Raw genomic sequence first — 21,148 nt, 5'->3', positions numbered from 1 at the left:
TCCTAATCCAGGCACTTGTCATCTCCCGTCTGGATTACTGCAACTCGCTGTTGGCTGGGCTCCCTGCCTGTGCCATTAAACCCCTACAACTCATCCAGAACGCCGCAGCCCGTCTGGTGTTCAACCTTCCCAAGTTCTCTCACGTCACCCCGCTCCTCCGCTCTCTCCACTGGCTTCCAGTTGAAGCTCGCATCCACTACAAGACCATGGTGCTTGCCTACGGAGCTGTGAGGGGAACGGCACCTCCGTACCTTCAGGCTCTGATCAGGCCCTACACCCAAACAAGGGCACTGCGTTCATCCACCTCTGGCCTGCTCGCCTCCCTACCTCTGAGGAAGTACAGTTCCCGCTCAGCCCAGTCAAAACTGTTCGCTGCTTTGGCACCCCAATGGTGGAACAAACTCCCTCACGACGCCAGGTCAGCAGAGTCAATCACCACCTTCCGGAGACACCTGAAACCCCACCTCTTTAAGGAATACCTAGGATAGGATAAAGTAATCCTTCTAACCCCCCCCCCCCCCCCCCCCCCCCCCTTAAAAGATTTAGATGCACTATTGTAAAGTGGTTGTTCCACTGGATATCATAAGGTGAATGCACCAATTTGTAAGTCGCTCTGGATAAGAGCGTCTGCTAAATGACTTAAATGTAAATGTAATGTAAATGATTAGCTAACACAACGTGCCATTGGAACACGGGAGTGATGGTTGCTGTTAATGGGCCTGTGTACGCCTATGTAGATATTCCATTCCATTTTCCAGCTACAATAGTCATTTACAACATTAACAATGTCTACACTTTATTTCTGAACAATTTGATGTTGTCTTAAATGGACAAAAAAAGTGCTTTTCTTTCAAAAACAAGGACATTTCTAAGTGACCCCAAACTTTTGAGCAGTATGTGGACAGCCCTTCAAATTAGGGGATTTGGCTATTTCAGCCACACCCGTTGCTGACAGGTGTATAAAATCGAGCACACTCCATAAACAAACATTGGCAGTAGAATGGCCAGTGGTCAGTTCGTAAAATCTCTGCCCTGCTAGAGGTGCCCCAGTGAACTGCAAGTGCTGTTATTATGAAGTGGAAACATCTAGGAGCAACAACGGCTCAGCTGCGAAGTGGTAGGCCACAAAAGCTTATAGAATGGGACCACCGAGTGCTGAAGTGCGTAGCATAAAAATCGTCTGTCCTCGGTTGCAACCGAGTTCCAAACTGCCTCTGGAAGCAATGTCAGCAGAAGACCTGTTCGTCGGGAGCTTCATGAAATGGGTTTCCATGGCAGAGCAGCCACACACAATCCTAAGATCACCATGCGCAATGCCAAACGTCGGCTGGAGTGGTGTAAATCTCGCCGCCATTGGACTCTGGAGCAGTGGAAACGTGTTCTCTGGAGTGATGAATCACGCTTTTCCATCTGGCAGTCCAAAGGACGAATCTGGGTTTAGTGGATGCCAGGAGAACGCTACCTGCCCCAATGCATAGTGCCAACTGTAAAGTTTGGTGGAGGAGGAATAATGGTCTGGGGCTGTTTTTCATGATTCGGGCCAGGCCCCTTAGCTACAGTATACAATTAATCTAGACGATTCTGTGCCTCCAACTTTGGCAACGGCCCTTTCCTGTTTCAGCATGACAATGCCCACATGCACAAAGCGAGGTATATACAGAAATGGTTTGTCGACATCGGTGTGGAAGGACTTGACTGGCCTTCGCAGAGCCCTGACCTCAACCACATCGAACACCTTTGAGATTGATTGGAAAACCAACAGAGCCAGGCCTAACATCAATGTCCGACCTCACGAATGCTCGTGGCTGAATGGAAGCAAATCCCCGCAGCAATGTTCCAACATCTAGTGGAAGCCTGCCCAGAAAATGGAGGCTGTTATAGCAGCAAAGGGGGGACCAACTCCATATTAATGCCCATGATTTTGCAATGAGATGTTCGACGAGCAGGTGTCCACATACTTTTGGTCATGTGCGGGGCGGCAGGTAGCCTTGTGGTTAGAGCGTTGGACTAGTAACCGAAAGGTTGCAAGATCGAATCCCCAAGCTGACAAATTAAAAATCTGTCATTCTGCCCCTGAACAAGGCAGTTAACCCACTGTTCCAAGGCCGTCATTGAAAATAAGAATTTGTTCTTAACTGACTTGCCTAGTTAAATAAAGGTTAAATATATATATATATATATATTTTTTTTAATATAGCAGCAAAGGGGAGACCAACTCCATATTAATGCCCATGATTTTGGAATGAGATGTTCGGCGAGCAGGTGTCCTCATACTTTTTCATGTAGTGTATGCCTCATGGGTCTCCCGGTCACGGCCGGCTGTGACGCAGACTGGGATCGAACCCAGGGCTGTAGTGATGCCTCAAGCACTGCGATGCAGAAAATGCCAGAGCGACAGTTTTAACATGGCGAAATTGACCCCCCAAAAAATGTAAAGCTACAAATCCAAATAATTCTGATTAAATGAATCCATAAGGTAGTACATAATTCATTACAAGACTTGCACCGCCTTAGCGCCAGCTGAAAATATAGCCCCCGTACATTGGGTTTCATATCTAAACCTCTGATACTGTGGAAAACCTCCACACAACCTCCAGTCAACCTCCAGACAACACCCTACACAGCTAATCTAAGCAGTGTCCAGCCATATCCAACAACCTCAGCTCTGTAGGGATCAACTACAAAATTCACACAATTATTTATGTGCTTTCTGATCAGGCTGAGGGTGTCCCCCCGTGTGTGTTTTGTTCATGCAGAATGCGTCTTTCTGTGTCCCACCTCGTGTCTGACGGGATCCTCGATGCCGACCACACAGATGCAGGTGAGCTCATCAAGGATGTCGGCCTCGTTGTCCCAGTTTGGTTCTCCTGCCTCGGCAGGGAAGTCCCTGTAGGCCACACAGATTGTCCTCAGACCGTCACAGGCCATGGGCTCAATCACGTTCTTCACCATCTCATCACGGTCCTTAGGCTTGAAGATACGTGGCTCCCCGTTTGTGTTCAGGATATGAGAACATCTAGAGAGGGAAGGGGGAGAGATGTTTAACTCATCACGTCACAGATGATTAACTCCATCGTTCTCTGTGTATCCGTTCATCAGTGAAAGACAAGACCAATCTCCCTCTCTTCCGTACTTGCGTAGGACGATCTCGGAAGCTCCCTTGCTGTACATGCGGAAGCCACTACCGTCTGTGTTCTTCAGCACCGTGCTCATGCTCTTACGGGACGAGTTGAAGGTGTACACCTTGAAACACACCACTCAGTTATAACTATCATATTACACTATATTATTATAGTACAGTAGTTTGTGTATAAGTTAGCTCTCTGTAAGAATAATGGGTAGTAGGTTATTTGAACATTTTGTCTTGGGGCCACCGGGAACAAAACACACATATACATACATTGGATAGACAAGTTACAGATTGCACCATTAACGTTATGGATACATTTTGAAGCAGCTACACACCTTGTACAGATTCTCTTCAGGAATCTCGTCCCTGATTGGCTGGTAGTCTCTCTTCAGCTCCAGCACGAAGCCCAATAGGGAGCACTCCGTCTTGTTGCCAACGTGGCGGGGCAGACCTCCCTCCTTCTCTGGGGACTGGAGCAACAAAAACGTTACACATACCCTACATACTGTATCCTACCAACATATCGTATCCTACCAACATGTGTATTTCATGAAGACATACAGTAAAAGGGACATTGAGACAGGCATCATATAGAGTGTAAAAGCAACCATGTAGATATGCACTAGAGAAGAAGACACTATGCTTTCGTATGGATGTGCACACACTGTGTAGAGGTCGGGTGGCGATCCATATGTCAGGGCGCTACGCTCCACGGAACGAGCGAAGATGAGTGAGGGCTACTCCTAAGGGCTATTTAAAGCCTGTGTCTTCCATCTTGTGTGATTATCTGAAATGGTGTTGATGGGCTGATGAATGAATGGATGGAAGGCAGCATACATTTTTCTGAAATGCCATTATGGACCATTACTGAAGACTGGGACGATATTAGCGTGTGCTTCATGTCTGTCTGTGTGTGTGTGTGTGTGTGTGTGTGTGTGTGTGTGTGTGTGTGTGTGTGTGTGTGTGTGTGTGTGTGTATATATGCGTGCGTGATAGTGAGACGTGAAGGTTTATCGTGAGTGCTTGTTCAATTTGAGGTTGCGTGTATACAGTGTGTGTGTGTGTGTGTGTGTGTGTGTGTGTGTGTGTGTGTGTGTGTGTGTGTGTCTCTCGCTTACCAGAATCTTAGTAGTATAGGCTGAGTTGATGGCGATGCTGTTGACCATGATTTCCAGAGTGAATGGTTTGATGACGTCAGGTTCCGGTACTTTCTTGTAGTGTGTGTCTCCCAAGTAGGCCTGCACCACGGTCATACGGTTCATGGTGAGGGTGCCTGTCTTGTCAGAGCAGATGGTGGTAGCGTTCCCCATGGTCTCGCACGCATCCAGGTGACGCACCAGGTTATTGTCCTTCATCATTTTCTACACAGGGGACAAGACAGACAGTAGAGGTTAGAGCAGTGTGTGTGTGTGTGTGTGTGTATGTGTGTGTGTGTGTGTACCTGACAGAGTAAGTCTGGGAGATGGTGACAGCCCCTCTGGCACTGCCACTACCAGCATCGTGTGTGTGTGTGTGTGTGTGTGTACCTTGACAGAGTAGGCCAGAGAGATGGTGACAGCTAGGGGCAGCCCCTCAGGTACAGCCACCACCAGAACAGTGACTCCGATGATGAAGAACTTGACAAAGTACTGGATATAGATGGGGGTACACTCCTTCAGCCATGGGCGACCCTGCACCCCGAACGTGTCAATCACGAAGTACAGGATGAGAATGATAACCGTCAGAGCTGACATGATCAGACCTGGGCATAGGACACAAAGTAGACAGTTGCAATCCGGCTGTCAAATCCAGGAGAAGGCATATATGAACGATGACGTGTGTCCATACGTTTTTAAGACCTCCTCTGCCTTCCCAATCTGCACGGTCTGTCTCTGTGTGTCTCTCTGTGTTTTTCTGTCTGTGTGTGCTCGTTCATGTTGTCACAATACCAGATTTTTTTTATTTTGAGTTTAATATCAGGATACGCGATACCGTCACAATATCAGATACCAAAACGATATCACGGCAAAAAAAAAAGGCACATTAGCCAAAGTCACAGAATGGCACTTCCAGACAGATCTTTTGAGTTCAATATCATTACATACATACAAGCAATCTAACTACATAACAATATAACGGTAATCATTTATTTCAATGGTAAATCTCTATTGATAAACTGGGTAAATCAAGATGTAGCAATACAGGTGAATGCATATTCAATAGGAGTGTGCACATGCATTGAGTTATCGAGCTTCGTTTGTGTGATTTCATGGGGCTATAGATGAAAAACTGTTTCCATTTGGGACTAATTGTATTGTACTGATCAACAACATTTGCATAGAAGAAGCAATCTGTTCTTTTATAATAGTGTGCGCGGTCTATTTAAGACCCATGATGTCATTCACACACACACACACAGTTCGAGGCTCAAGCAAAGATCATCTTGACTGGGAGAGACGTGAGGCGGGGGTGAATGAATTAAGTTTTGGTGACAATCAGCTTTTAAGTCAGCAATATTTTGCGTTATGGTTTGCATATTATCACACATAAGGTACAATGGTAGTACATTGATGTTAGCTTCAGCTGTACAGTGCCTTCAGAAAGTATTGATACTCCTTAATATATTCCACTTTTTTGTGTTACAGCCTGAATTTTTATTTAACTAGGCAAGTCAGTTAAGAACAAATTCTTATTTACAATGACGGCCTACCGGGGAACAGCAAAGGTATTGTTTCTCACCAATCTATATACACAATACATAATGACAAAGTGAAAACATGGTTTTAGAAATGTTTTCAAATGTATTGAAAATGAAATACAGAAATATCTCATTTACATAAGTATTCACAAACCCCTGAGTCAATACATGTTAAAATCACCGTAGACAGTGATTACAGATTTGAGTCTTTCTGGGTAAGTCTAAGTGCTTTGCATACCTGGATTGTACAAAATTTGCACATTATCCTTTTCAAAATTATTCAAGCTCTGTAAAATTGGCTGTTGATCATTGCTAGACAACCATTTTACAAGTCTTGCCATAGATTTTCAAGCAGATTTAAGTCAAAATTGTAACTCGGCCACTCAGGAACATTCACGGTCTTCTTGGTAAGCAACTTCAGTGTCGATTTGGTCGTGTGTTTTAGGTTATTGTCCTGCTGAAAGGAGAAATAATCTCCCAATGTCTAGTGGAAAGCAGACTGAACCAGGCTTTTCTGTAGGATGTTACCTGTGCTTCGCTCCATTCCATTTCTTTGTTATCCTGAAAACCCCCCCAGTTCTTAATGATTACAAGCATACCCATAACATGGTGCAGCCACCACTATGCTTGAAAATATCAAGAGTGGTACTCAGTAATGTGTTGTATTTGCCCCAAACATAACTTTCTATTGAGGACAAAAAGTTAACTGCTTTGACACATTTTTTGCAGTATTGCTTAAGTGAGTGCCTTGTCGCAAACAGGATGCATGTTTTGGAATATTTTCTATTCTGTACAGCCTTCCTTCTTTTCACTCTGTTAATTAGGTTAGTATTGTGGAGTAACTACAATGTTGTTGATCCATCCTCTGTTTTCTCCTACCATAGCCATTAAACTCTAACTGTTTTAAAATAATCATTGGCTTTATGGTGAAATCCCTGAGCGGTTTCTTTCCTCTCCGCCAACTGAGTTAGAAAGGACACCTGTATCTTTGTAGTGACTGGGTGTATTGATACACCATCCAAAGTGTAATTAATAACTTCACCATGCTCAAAGAGATATTCAATGTCTACTTTTTATTTTTACCCATCTACCAATCGGTGCCCTTCTTTGCGACGCATTGGAAAACCTCCCTGGTCTTTGTGGTTGAATCTGTGTTTGAAATTCACTGCTCGACTGAGGGACCTTACAGAAAATTGTACATGTGTGGGGTACAGAGATGAGGTAGTCATAAAAAGAAATCACTTGAACCATTATTATTGCACACAGAGTGTGTCCATGTAACTCATTATGTGACTTGTTAAGCACATTTTTACTTCTGAACTTATTTAGGCTTGCCATAACAAAAGGGTTGTATACTTTTCAGCTTTGTTTTTTAAATTAATTTGTTAAAATGTCTAAAAACATTATTCCACTTGGATATTATGGGATATTGTGTGTAGGTCAGTGACCAAAATAATCTAAATTTAATCCATTTTAAATTCAGGCTGTAAAACAACAAAATGTGGAGAAAAAAGTCAAGGGGTTTAATACTTTACTTTCTCTATGCTGATCATCTCTCAGTAGATGGCGTGAGACACATTTGACAGAAGTACAGAAAGTAACAAAAATTCGAATACCGAACCGGTTTCTATGTTCTAGTATTGAAACAGTACAGACGTTTGGTATACCGTGCAACACTAGTGTCGTCATCAATCTACACACAATACCCCATAATGACAAAGCAAAAAGAGGTTTTAGATTTTTTTGCAAAAAAGAAAAGAAATACATTATTTACAGAATTATTCAGACCCTTTGCTATGAGACTTACTGAGCTCAAGTGCATCCTGTTTTCATTCATCATCCTTGAGATGTTTCTACATCTTGATTGGAGTCCACTTGTGGACAATTCAATTGATTGGACATAATTGGGAAAGGCACACACCTGTCTATATAAAGGTCCCACAGTTGACAGTGCATATCAGAGCATAAACCAAGCCATGAGGCCGAAAGAATTGTCCGTAGAGCTCCGAGACAGGTTTGTGTCGAGGCACAGATCTAGGGAAGGGTACCAAAACATGTCTGCAGCATTGAAGGTCGCCAAGAACACAGTGGCCTCCATCATTCTTAAATGGAAGAAGTTTGGAACCACCAAGACTCTTCCTGGAGCTGGCCGCCTGGCCAAACTGAGCAATCGGCGGAGAAGGGCCTTGGTCATGGAGGGGATCAAGAACCCGATGGTCACTCTGACAGAGCTCCAGAGTTCCTCTGGGGAGATGGGAGAACCTTCCAGAAGGACAACCGTCTCTGCAAGCCTTGATGGTAGAGTGGCCAGATGGAAGCTACTCTTCAGTAAAAAGCACATGACAGCCTGCTTGGAGTTTGCCAAAAGGCACCTAAAGGACTCTCAGACCATGAGAAACAAGATTCTCTGCTCTGATGAAACCAAGATTGAACTATTTTGCCTGAATGCCAAGCATCACCTGGCACCATACCTACGGTGAAGCATGGTGGTGGCAGCAGCATCATTAGACTACGGCACTGCTCTACTTTCCGGCTACCCGGATAAAGCACTAAATAAACTTCAGTTAGTGCTAAATACGGCTGCTAGAATCCTGACTAGAACCAACAAATTTGATTATATTACTCCAGTGCTAGCCTCTCTATACTGGCTTCCTGTTAAGGCAAGGGCTGATTTCAAGGTTTTACTGCTAACCTACAAAGCATTACATGGGCTTGCTCCTACCTATCTTTCCGATTTGGTCCTGCCGTACATACCTACACGTACGCTACGGTCACAAGACGCAGGCCTCCTAATTGTCCCTAGAATTTCTAAGCAAACAGCTGGAGGCAGGGCTTTCTCCTATAAAGCTCCATTTTTATGGAATGGTCTGCCTACCCATGTGAGAGACGCAGACTCGGTCTCAACCTTTAAGTCTTTACTGAAGACTCATCTCTTCAGTAGGTCATATGATTGAGTGTAGTCTGGCCCAGGAGTGTGAAGGTGAACGGAAAGGCTCTGGAGCAACGAACCGCCCTTGCTGTCTCTGCCTGGCCGGTTCCCCTCTCTCCACTGGGATTCTCTGCCTCTAACCCTATTACAGAGGCTGAGTCACTGGCTTACTGGTGCTCTTCCATGCCGTCCCTAGGAGGGGTGTGCCACTTGAGTGGGTTGAGTCACTGACATGATCTTCCTGTCTGGGTTGGCGGCGCGCCCCCCCCCCTTGGGTTTTGCCGTGGCGGAGATCTTTGTGGGCTTTACTCGGCCTTGTCTCAGGATGGTAAATTGGTGGTTGAAGATATCCCTCTAGTGGTGTGGGGGCTGTGCTTTGGCAAAGTGGGTGGGGTTATATCCTGCCTGTTTGGCCCTGTCCGGGGGTATCATCGGCCACAGGGTCTCAGCCTCCAGTATTTATGCTGCAGTAGTGTGTGTCGGGGGGCTAGGGTCAGTCTTATAGCTGGAGTACTTCTCCTGTCGAATCTGGTGTCATGTGTGAATTTAAGTATGCTCTCTCTAATTCTCCTTTTCTCTCTTTCTCTCTCTTGGAGGACCTGAGCCCTAGGACCATGCCTCAGGACTACCTGGCCTGATGATTCCTTGCTGTCCCCAGTCCACCTGGCCGTGCTGCTGCTCCAGTTTCAAATGTTCTGCCTGCGGCTATGGAACCCTGACCTGTTCACCGGACGTGCTACCTGTTCCAGACTTGCTGTTTTCAACTCTCTAGAGACAGCAGGAGCGGTAGAGACACTCTTAATGATCGGCTATGAAAAGCCAACTGACATTTACTCCTGAGGTGCTGACTTGTTGCACCCTCGACAACTACTGTGATTATTATTATTTGACCATGCTGGTCATTTATGAACATTTGAACATCTTGACCATGTTCTGTTATAATCTCCACCCGGCACAGCCAGAAGAGGACTGGCCACCCCTCATAGCCTGGTTCCTCTCTAGGTTTCTTCCAAGGTTTGGGCCTTTCTAGGGAGTTTTTCCTAGCCACCGTGCTTCTACACCTGCATTGCTTGCTGTTTGGGGTTTTAAGCTGGGTTTCTGTACAGCACTTTGAGATATCAGCTGATGTAAGAAGGGCTATATAAATACATTTGATTTGATTTGATGCTGTGGGGATGTTTTTCAGCGGCAGGGAGTAGGAAACTAGTCAGGATCGAGGGAAAGATGAACGGAGCAAAGTACAGAGAGATCCTTGATGAAAGCCACCTGCTCCAGAGTGCTCAGGAACTCAGACTGGGGCGAACCCTAAGCATACAGGCAAGACAATGCAGGAGTGGCATCAGGACAAGTCTCTGAATGTTCATGAGTGGCCCAGCCAGAGCCCGGATTGAACATCTCTGGAGAGACCTGAAAATAGCAGTGCAGCGACGCTCACCATCCAACCTGACAGATCTTGAGAGGATCTGTAGAGAAGAATAGGAGAAACTCCCCAAATACAGGTGTGCCAAGCTTGCTGCATTACACCCAAGAAGCCACAAGGCTTTCTAAAAACAGTTTTTGCATTGTCATTATGGGGTATTGTGTGTAGATTGAGATAAAAAAATAAATAATACATTTTAGAATACGGATGTAACATATATCGGTTTATATCCATCCGTGTGTGTGTCCGTGTAAGTGTGCATCTCCGCCTCGGTCCTCACCTGCCTTCCCGATCTGCACGGCTAGTTTGGTGAGTTTGCCCTGCAGCACAGACTTCTCCTTCTTGTTGACCTGAACCTTCTTCACCCGTTTCACCTCCACCTCAGGCTCCTTCTCCTCAGACTCAACTGCCTCGTCACTCTTCAGGGGCTGGATCTCCAGGGCAATGCCGTCCTGGGTCTTAGCTATTGGATAGGGTAAAGGGATGGGGAAGAGGGATGGATGGGATAGAGGGAGGTGGAGTGGGAGGTTGAGCGGAGGGAAGCATTTAGTAGTGGTGTGGGGCAGGTTTGGGGGGGTTAAGATAGTGATATGAGGTTGAAGATGATTGGTGGTGAGGTTTTGTTGGGTCGGGGAGAGGCGCAGCAACAGTAAAGGGATCAAGGAGGGGTTGGGGTGAAGGGCAGAGAGACACAGAGAGGTTGTGGTTCAGTTGCAGTTGGAAGAGAGACAGAGACACAGTCAGTCACCAAACCACCAGACTCAGGTCCTGAACAGTGATCCACTGAAACAACTCAGCTGCGGATCACTTAGATCTCTTTAACCAGAACAAATCCCTTAAGGTGATCAACACTGATGTTATTATGTGTTGTTACCTGTCAGTTTGATGGAGAGTTCAGCAATGTGATGTATTCTTCATTAAAGGAAAATTGGTATTAAAAAAATAAAATAATCGACTGATTGTTTAAGTACTCTTATGCAGAAATGAAACATTATGAAAGAAGGAAGGTATTGGAAAGAGTAAACACATAGCACAGAATTCAGCAGGAAATGCTTGAGATAAAAGGATTTAATGATACAAAACGGATTTAAAGCAGCAATTTAACGATTTACAACTTGTCCCAGAGTCTATGGAGACATTTTTACAGCATTCATGTAAACAGAGAATAGATTCAGAACAAGAGATACAGGTTGTACATTTTACAATGCTTCCTTGTCGGGGGATTGTCAACTGAACATTTTCCTCTCTGCTACAGAGCTCAGTCGTGTTTTACATACGCAAATATGAGATTTGCATTTCACCACTTCAACAGCTTAGATTTGCTCTGTTTGTTCTCTGGGAGCATTGTGATCCCTGTGTTTCATCTTCATTCTGCCAACAACCTGGCACTGCAACAAGTCACTATATCTATTTCACAATATAATAAAGGTGAAAAAGTAAAGGATGAATAAAGATATCAGTATTCTATGGTAATCAGTGCCTTATGCATTCTTTTGGATTCCATTTGTGGCACATGCAACAATAGTCAGTTCACACAAAAGCAGTACATTCACAATCTAGCAGGATCATTTTGTACCGTCTACTTGTGTTGTTTTTGCCTTGATAATATGACTTTACATGAGTCCCCCTGCACTGAGCAGAACAGGCTACCAGTCTCAACACAAAACCCATTAGAACAGACCAGAATAAACACAGCCACACACTGACTGGACTGGCAGACGGACGGACTGACTCACGCACAGCACTTACAAACGCAGCACGGACCACGCACCACGACGAAGAAGGGGGGCGAGTGTGTGTCACGAAAAAAAAAACATGTCAACAAACAAAGAAACCGACAAACTGCAAAAAGATACCCCCAAAAAACCAAGCAGAGCGATACAACCACCACAAAGAGAGAAGGAGGATAAGAGGTAGAAGAGGAGGCTGCAAATCTCCAGAGGTAGGTTTTTTTTTGCGAAAGAGAGAGAGAGAGAGAGAGAGACAGAAAGAGAGGTAAACAGTGATAAGAGAGTACGAGACAGCATGAGGTCCTGAGCAACATCCTGGAAAGAGGCAACAGTGAGAGAAATTAAAGAAAAAAGAAACAATAGAGAAACAGAACAGACAACAATCCACAGCCAATTGATACTGTCAGGGTGCAATTCCCACACTGAGCCACTTCCCAGAGCTAATGCTGTCTCCTTAACCCCTAGAGACTAGTGTTAGATATTCTACTATTCTATTATAATTCTGTTAAGATCCCTTCTCTGTTACACTAAGCCCAATCACTATTTCCCAAATTCCCAGATCCTGCATGGTATCAGGGGTCCTACAACTCCCATTCCATTACCTCTCAAGAGCCAGAGATGACTTGGCGTCCATGAAGCTACACTGGGTTCACTACAATTCAAAATAAGTATTTTCAGAATATGATATGTTGTGAAGTGAATGCAGGTCAGGTCGACATGTCCCAAATAATTTAATCTTCTCCTGCTCCAGCAATATTTCTCCATGCTAGAAAGGAGAGAATCTGTTCACTAGTGCTAAAGTCCAAGGGCGAGGGGAAAGAGAGGGCAGGAGGGCTGGGGAGGTGTAAGTAGCAGATGCTCAGGCCCTAGGAGGCTGGGGGACGGTAGGGTGTGTGAGGGGGGAGGGACAAAGCTTGGATGAGATCTGAATGACACACCACATAGAGGGTGGGAGGGTGGACCCGTCCAGGCCAGGAAAGCTGGAAGAGCTACAACACCTGGGTCCTTTTTTGAATGTATCTGACACACGCACACATAAAAAATAAAAATAAAAGTATTTTAATTAAACCTTTATTTAACCAGGTCAGTCATGTTGAGATGAAAATATATGTGGAATGTATCTTTTCAATCTCAACATAGCATGTGAGGATGGTGAAACTTCTAGAACTAACCCGTTTGCAGCTCTGTGAGCGAGATAAAGCTAAACCCATTTAGCTCTATAAGGGTTAAAAATCTACTGGAGTTAAATAGCTCCGAATGATATAACTGTAGTCAATAACGGTAATGCTGAATGCTAACCCTAGCTAGCTTAGTGATTGATTGGGTCTGCTACGGTGGCATTGACGGCCTACCCCACTTCTCTCTGTGTGCCAGTGGCAGGTGAGAGTTGCATCCTTCCACAGGTAAAGCGAGACGAGAAGAACCTCCCCTTTTCAGCAGGTGGAGGGAAGCGAGAGTGAGAGAGACAGAGTGAGACGGACACGAGACTCCCAGACTGCTGCTGAATGGAGGGGGGAGGGAGGGATGGAGGGGTTACCTTTGTTGCGATTTTCGGGGGGTCCTTGTTTTTTACCTGTTCAGACAGAGAGAGAGAGTGCGGAATGCTGACAACATGGCTTAAAAGGAAATTAAAAAATCATAAAGCCAAACAGAACAGAAGATCAAAACAATAGAAATTCACGTGTGTTGGGGGCTGGAAGGGGCCATCAGAGGAGAGAGAGCACTAGTTGGTTTAAGGCTGGAGAGTATAAAATAGAGCATCCACCCATAGACAGCAGGTCGGTTACTGATGACTGGTTACACTGGGCTCTTGTCTGTTTCAATCAATACATGTGTGACTAACGGCAGTAAGTTTATAAAAACACATGCACATACACGCACATAGACATACGCACGCACACACACACACACACATCCCGTCCATTCACTCATGCCCCTGTCTTGACATTCAGGGAAGCAGTCATTTCAGATTGATGTCAGACAGACGAAGAGGCTGCACTGCCGCAGGTTTTTCTCCTTCTGCCTGAGAGTGGTGGTGAAGAATGGGGGGGTGTATGTGTCAGTTCAAGATGTGTGTAGCCCTGAAAGGGGGGTGTATGTGGCGATAAGTTAGGGTTAGGGTTACCTACTCTATGAGTAACTGTATCAGTATGTGTCTCTGGCAGAGGTGTGTGTGTGTGTGTGTGTTTGACTGTCTTTGTGTGTGTGTGTGTGTATACGTGTTTGACTGTCTTTGTGCGTGTGTGTGTGTGTGTGTGTGTGTGTGAGCATGAAAGGGAAGTGTGTGTGCATGAGTGAACGCATGGGAGGTGAGTTTGTGTGTGGAGGTGACACAGCCCTCTTTCATGTGTTCATGCCTGTGTTGCAGCCAGTGTGTGTGTGTGTGTGTGTGTGTGTGTGTGTGTGTGTGTGTGTGTGTGTGTGTGTGTGTGTGTGTGTGTATCTAGCCTGTACTTGCTCTGATCTACTTTCTCAACATTAAGATCATGATGGTGGCGCTCTGCGGTTTCGTGAACAATTGAAATCACAGTCTAATTCTGTGATGACATGAGATGCCAATTGGAATGAGTTGTTGCCTTGCAGCTCCCTCCTCCGAGCAGGCACATTCAGCCCCTTTAGAATGAAAGCCTGAAGAACTGAAATCTGAGCAAAAAACTCTTACCAAACAGAAAAGGAGACGTAGCAAAGTGTTAGTACGGAACACGCGCTTATTACAGACCATATTGATAGATACACAGATCAAATGTATTGGGAGGCCTCTGTTGTTTAACGTGATCATATCTATCCACGAGCTTCACCACATCAAGTCCTTTGAGAGGTAGATGCATGATGGATGTTGAACACATACAGCGATGTCACCGCTTTAGCGCTTCTCACTTCAGCGCCTGTGACGTCATAGATCTAGTAGGTTAAGTACAGGGTTCTGACAATGGCGTTCCAGTGTAGTTAGAACAGATACGAAAGGGAGGGAGGGATGAAGGAGTGGAGAATGAAAGTATTCTTCTTTTTTCTCTGACAGTAAGTCTGTGGTATGGACATAAAATGACCACCCATGAACAGAACCACTTCGGGGAAGGAGTGGTCTGGAAAGGGCATTGGCTTGGATGTGAAATCTAACACCAAGGATTCGACAAAATAAGGATAGGACAGCGAAGTCAATGAAACTGAGCATTCAGAATGGAACCTCTGGCCTCCATAGTACAGTGTCTATCATGGCCGTCCCATTCTTCTTCACAACATTCTCGAGTTCAACAGACAGTATGGTTACTCAACCTCCCACCAGAATCTTACCTCGGGGAACCAGCAAACAGAGAACTCGCGTAGAAAGACCGAGAGAGCTCGGCAGAAAGAAACAAAGAAAGGAGACCGCTTGTAAAAAGCAAGTCACTGACTCTCTGTGAACTGTGATCATGGCGACATGCGTTTGCCAATTGTTCCCTGTTTATCTCTCACCTTTCTTGATCTTCTTTTCCTCGTCGCTGTCTCCCGCCCCCAGCAGAGTGAAGATGATTCCAGTCTGGGAGTTGAGACCCACCGCAGACACCACCATTCTGCCTGATCCCTCCATCACATGGGTACCTGGAGGAGGGAGGGAAGGAAAGAGAAAGAGAGAGAATACTAGTACATAAACAGAAAGGTCATGACTGTGCTACAGTATACTGTATGTATGAATGACTGTACTGTATGTTACTCCATTGTGTCCTCCATTTTCAGTCTCCATATACTACATCACACGCTTTATGTTATCATTAAAGCTAGAATCCTTAGTTGCTACACCAATTTTTGGACTTATAAATGAGTGATATATACCCATTGATTCCTGAAGACTATAACTTATACGTAAATGCCTCATGAGCTGATTTCAACTGTCGTACCCAATGTTTGTAAACAACGTAAATGTAAACACACTTTGCATAGCATAAAAATATGCTTAAAACTATAAATTGGTATATCATGGATGGTCAGTCCTTGCATCCATAGCTCTGCCTATGAATTTGAGAGTGGTAAAAAAAAGTAGGCCCATCCCACAGCTTTTTACAAAAACAGAAGCGGGATGAAAGCTTTGATAGTTTGAATTGCGGATTCTATCTTTAAAGGGGCAAAATGGATGTAGCAACTGCATATGACCCTTTTTAAAGACAAAGTTCCTGACTGGAATATGTTCCCGGGATTCTTCCGATGGCAATGAGGTACACTACATCAGTCACTGGCTTTATCAATAAGTGCATCGAGGACGTCGTCCCCACAGTGACTGTACATTTCTACCCCGACCAGAAGCCATGGATTACAGGCAACATTCGCACTGATCTAAAGGGTAGAGCTGCCACTTTCAAGGAGTGGGACTCTAACCCTGAAGCTTATAAGAAATCCCACTATGCCCTCAGACGAACCATCAAACAAGCAAAGTGTCAATACAGGACCAAGATCGAATCATACTACACCAGCTCCGACGCTCGTCGGATGTTGCAGGGCTTGCGAACTATTACAGACTAGAAAGGGAAGCACAGCCAAGAGCTGCCCAGTGACACAAGCCTACCAGACGAGCTAAATAGAGGCAAGTAACACTGAAACATGCATGACAGCATCAGTTGTTCCGACGACAGTGTGATCACGCTCTCCGCAGCCGATGTGAGTAAGACCTTTAAACAGGTCAACATTCAGAAGGCCACAGACGGATTCCTAGGACGTGTACCCCGAGCATGCGCGACACACTGGCAAGTGTCTTCACTGACATTTTCAACCTCTCCCTGTCTGAGTCTGTAATACCAACATGTTTCAAGCAGACCACCATAGTACCTGTGCCCAAGAACACCAAGGTAACCTGATTAAATGACTACAGACCCGTAGCACTCACGTCTGTAGCCATAAAATGCTTTGAAGGGCTGGTCATGGATCACATCAACACCATTATCCCAGAAACCCTAGACCCACTCCAACTTGCATTCTGCACCAACAGATCCACAGATGATGCAATCTCTATTGCACTCCACACTGCCCTTTCACACCTGGACAAAAGGAACACCTACGTGAGAATGCAATTCATTGACTACAGCTCAGCGTTCAACACCATAGTGCCGTCAAAACTCATCACTAAGCTAAGGATCAAACACCTCCCTCTGCAACTTGATCCTGGACTTCCTGACGTGCCGCCCCCAGGTGGTAAGGGTAGGTTACAACACATCTGCCACGCTGATCCTCAACACGGGGGGCCCCTCAGGGGTGTGTGCTCAGTTCCCTCCCGTACTCCCTGTTCACTCATGACTGCACGGCCAGGCACGACTCCAACACTATCATTTAATGTGCTGATGATACACCAGTGGTAGGCCTGATCACTGACAACGATGAGACAACCTATAGGGTGGTCAGGGACCTGACCGTGTGGTGCAAGGACAACAACCTCTCCCTCAATGTGATCAAGACAAAGGTGATAATTGTGAACTACAGGAAAAGGAGGACCGAGCATGCTCCTATTCTCATCGTTGGGGCTGTAGTGGAGCAGGTTGAGAGCTTCAAGTTCCTTGGCGTCCACATTACCAACAAACTAACATGGTACACCAAGACAGTCATGAAGAGGGCACGACAAAACCTATTCCCCCTCAGGGGACTGAAAAGATTTGACATGGGTCCTCAGATCCTCAAAAGGTTTTACAGCTGCACCATCGAGAGCATCCTAACAGGTTGCATCAATGCCTGATATAGTAACTGCTCGGCCTCCGACCACAAGGCACTAGTAGTAGTGCGTACGGCCCAGTACATCACAAGGGCCAAGCTTCCTGCCATCCAGGACCTCAATACCAGGTGGTGTCAGAGGAAGGCCCTAAAAATGGTCAAAGACTCCAGCCACCCTAGTCATAGACTGTTCTCTCCGCTACCGCACGGCATGCAGTACCGGAGTGCCAAGTCTTGGTCCAAGAGGCTTCTAAACAGCTTCTACCCACAAGCCATAAGACTCCCGAACAGCTAATCAAATGGCTACCCAGACTATTTGCATTGCCCCCCCCCCCCTCCTCCTCTTATATGCTGCTGCTACTCTCTGTTATTATCTATGCATAGTCACTTTGACAACTCTACCTACATATACATATTACGTCAATTACCTCGACACCGGTGCCTCCGCACATTGACTCTGTACCAGAACCCCTTGTATGTAGCAACACTATTTTTATTTACAGCTGCTCTTTAACTATTTGTTATTCTTATCTCTTACTTAATTTTGGGGGTATTTTCTAAGCGTTTCACTGTAAGGTCTACACCTTTTGTATTCGGCGCATGTGACAAATACAATTTGATTTGATTTTACTGGGATATTAAATGTCTGATAATAGTGATATTATTAACAGGCGCTCTCACCGGACAGCAGCATGGGGTCCTTCTCCAGTGACTTCCTGACTTGGTCTGATTCGCCGGTCAGAGAGCTCTCATCGATCTTCAGGTCATTGCCCTGGATCAGGATACCATCAGCTGGCAGCAGGTCACCTAGAAAACAGTTACACAGTTATATGACTGCGATATACAACGTCTCATCATATACCCTACCTTGGTGAATTTGGTCAATGTGTTACCTCATTATATTGGTTCACTGTATCCTGTCTGGGGAATATTACAGAATGTTGAATTCAAGCTATATCTCTCACCGCGTTTTAACGGAACTCTGTCTCACCGCCTTTTAACGGAACCCTGTCTCACCGCGTTTTAATGGAACCCTGTCTCACCATATTTGATCTGGGTGATGTCTTACCCTGTTTTATCTGAACCATGTTTTACCGCGTTTTAATTTAACCATGTTTTAATGCGTTTTAAATTAACCATGTCTTACCATATTTGATCTGGGCGATGTCTCCTGTCACCAGTTCGGACACGGGGATCTGGATGACCTGGCCTTTGCGGATGACGGTGAACTTCTGCTCCTGCTCGATGCGGTTCTGCAGCCCGCGGAACTGCTTCTCCTTGCTCCAGTCGTTAAATGCTGTCACCAAGACAACGATTGCCACGGAGAACAAGATGGCGGCGCCCTCGATCCAGCCCGCCTGCGCCTCCCCCTCATCCTCCACTCCCGACGCTGTCTCACCACACACTGGGGAACCCAGAACACAACCATGTTTAATAACAGACCAAAACACCACCAGGTCAATGAAACAGAACCGACACCCGACCAGGTCAATAGAACAGGAACAAAACATGACCAAGTGAATAATACAGGACCAAAACTTTAACAAACTCCCAAAAACACTCTTCATTCTCCCACCTGTCCTAACTGCCCCGGGTTAGGGTGTACTACTCACGCTCGCTATCTCCCCCAGGGGGGTGGTAGAAGGACAGGCCCAGGGAGATTACGGCAGCAATCTCCAGGATGATGAGAGTAACATCCTGTAGGGCCTCCCACACCAGCGCCAGGAAGGACTTAGGCTTTTTAGGAGGGATGAAGTTCTTCCCAAATGCCGCGTGGCGCTTCTCCAGATCCACTGGGTTACCAGACAGACCTGAGAGAAAGGGAGGAGGAGGAGAGGGAAGAAAAGGAGGAAGGAAGGAGAAGAGACAGTTAATAGAGTGACCAGTTATCACAGAAATGCATATAACGAGATCAAAACAATAGATGTTGAATATATACACTCACTATAAAGGTATGAAAACATATTCCAACCTGTCAGGGTTAGAAGTCTTTAGGGTATTCAATAGGAAGTGGTGTAAAGTACTTAAGTGAAAATACTTTCAACTTTTACTTTACTACATTCCTAAAGTAAATAATGTACTTTTTACTCCATCCATTCTCCCTGACACCCAAAAGTACTCGTTACATTTTGAATGCTAAGCAGGACAGGAAAATGGTCCAATTCAGACTCTTCTCAAGAGAATATCCCTGGTCATCTCTACTGCCTCTTATCTGGGTGACTCACTAAACACAAATGCATTGTTTGTAAATGATGTCTGAGTGTAGGTGTGCCCCTGGCTATCCGTAAATAAAAGAAAAAATAATTTTACCATCTGGTTTGCTTAATATAAGGAATTTGAAATTATTTTGATACTTAAGTATATTTAAAACCAAATACTTTTAGAATTTTAATCAAGTAGTATTTTACTTTTACTTGAGTAATTTTCTATTAAGGCATCTTGACTTTTACTCAAGTATGACAATTGGGTACTTTTTCCAACCACTGTCTATAGGTTGCTGTATAAGCCTCTGTACAAATGTCTAAAATTACTTTTGTAGTGAAACGTCTACATCACCCTTTCTTTATCTGAGGATAAACATGACAACAATGGCTGTTGCCATACCAAACAGAACCAAGTAGAGATGACAGTTCAAACACACCCATCCACACCCCATGTCAGCCTCCCGCTGTTGTCACAAGCTGCTAGACAACCACTGCCAAAGACTTTGCATTTCAGTTGGACAAAACCACCCATCGGTCCGACAAACATAATATCCCTTTTGTACATTTTTTCATCAATCAAACCGCTAGATCATCTGGTATTGTCCTATTAAGACAAAAATATATTTCATACATTCTGAGTAAGATATCATCACCTCATGGAAATCTTATGATTCATAATTGTTGCAAATAAACCTAGAAAACTGCAATAAAAAAAAATACAAAAAGAGGTCAGTCAATGAGAACCCATGAGGCGTTTGAAATTATCACAAGGGTGTTGAACTCATTGGGTGCTCCCAAAATGGCAAGCTACTCCCTATGAAGTGCACTACTTTTGACCAGGGCCCATAGGGTGTCATTCGGGATGTAGCTGTCATGACTGTTTCCTGTCCTCTGGGATTGAATGTCAGAAGGATCAGACAGTGAATCAATTATGCTCTAGTCATTCCCACATTGGTCCAGGATTTAACCACTCTCCCTGCTTCGTCCAATCTTTCACTCAGCAGCTTTACACTATGTCCTTGTTGTATCAATCTCCCTCATGTAGTTCAAGGTGTATTCAAATAGATCCGATACTGAGATATGTGGCTAGCTATGGATAATCGGAGTGTGTAACTGGTGAGGTGTATAGGATACATAGAGAGTACAGCACACTAACAGTTATACAAGATCAATAAGTTCAGAATACATTTAGTATTGACATGGCTAGTTATGGTAGTGCATGACTGGTGAGTAGATCCACAACTAAAGACAGCTAGTTATGGTAACATGCTGATGTATTACAATAGATTGAATGCTGATATGCAGAACTGTAGTTAGCTATGCTAACCGGATAAATGTGAGAAGGAGCTGGATAAGCAAAATACAGTATACAGAGTCACAGCCCTCTA

The 21,148-nt window shown here is 44.9% G+C and overlaps 1 protein-coding gene across 1 annotated transcript in view; it reads right to left on the bottom strand.

Moving 5' to 3' along the window:
* Window positions 1-21,148, bottom strand: part of LOC120063037 (plasma membrane calcium-transporting ATPase 1-like) — a 168,651-nt gene that overhangs the window by 68,065 nt on the left and 79,438 nt on the right. Inside the window, exons 3-13 of the mRNA XM_039013157.1 lie at window positions 19,170-19,367; window positions 18,704-18,961; window positions 18,238-18,363; window positions 15,340-15,465; window positions 13,424-13,459; window positions 10,437-10,619; window positions 4,657-4,871; window positions 4,249-4,491; window positions 3,466-3,600; window positions 3,134-3,243; window positions 2,779-3,016 (exon numbers count right to left, since the gene is read on the bottom strand). Coding sequence (XP_038869085.1) covers window positions 2,779-3,016; window positions 3,134-3,243; window positions 3,466-3,600; window positions 4,249-4,491; window positions 4,657-4,871; window positions 10,437-10,619; window positions 13,424-13,459; window positions 15,340-15,465; window positions 18,238-18,363; window positions 18,704-18,961; window positions 19,170-19,367 — 1,868 coding nt within the window. The remainder of the gene's footprint in view (window positions 1-2,778; window positions 3,017-3,133; window positions 3,244-3,465; window positions 3,601-4,248; window positions 4,492-4,656; window positions 4,872-10,436; window positions 10,620-13,423; window positions 13,460-15,339; window positions 15,466-18,237; window positions 18,364-18,703; window positions 18,962-19,169; window positions 19,368-21,148) is intronic.

Source organism: Salvelinus namaycush, chromosome 2, assembly GCF_016432855.1.
Source record: "Salvelinus namaycush isolate Seneca chromosome 2, SaNama_1.0, whole genome shotgun sequence".
Classification (NCBI taxonomy): domain Eukaryota; kingdom Metazoa; phylum Chordata; class Actinopteri; order Salmoniformes; family Salmonidae; genus Salvelinus; species Salvelinus namaycush.
Note: the sequence above shows the minus strand (reverse complement) of the source record. Positions and strands in the feature narration are given on the sequence as shown.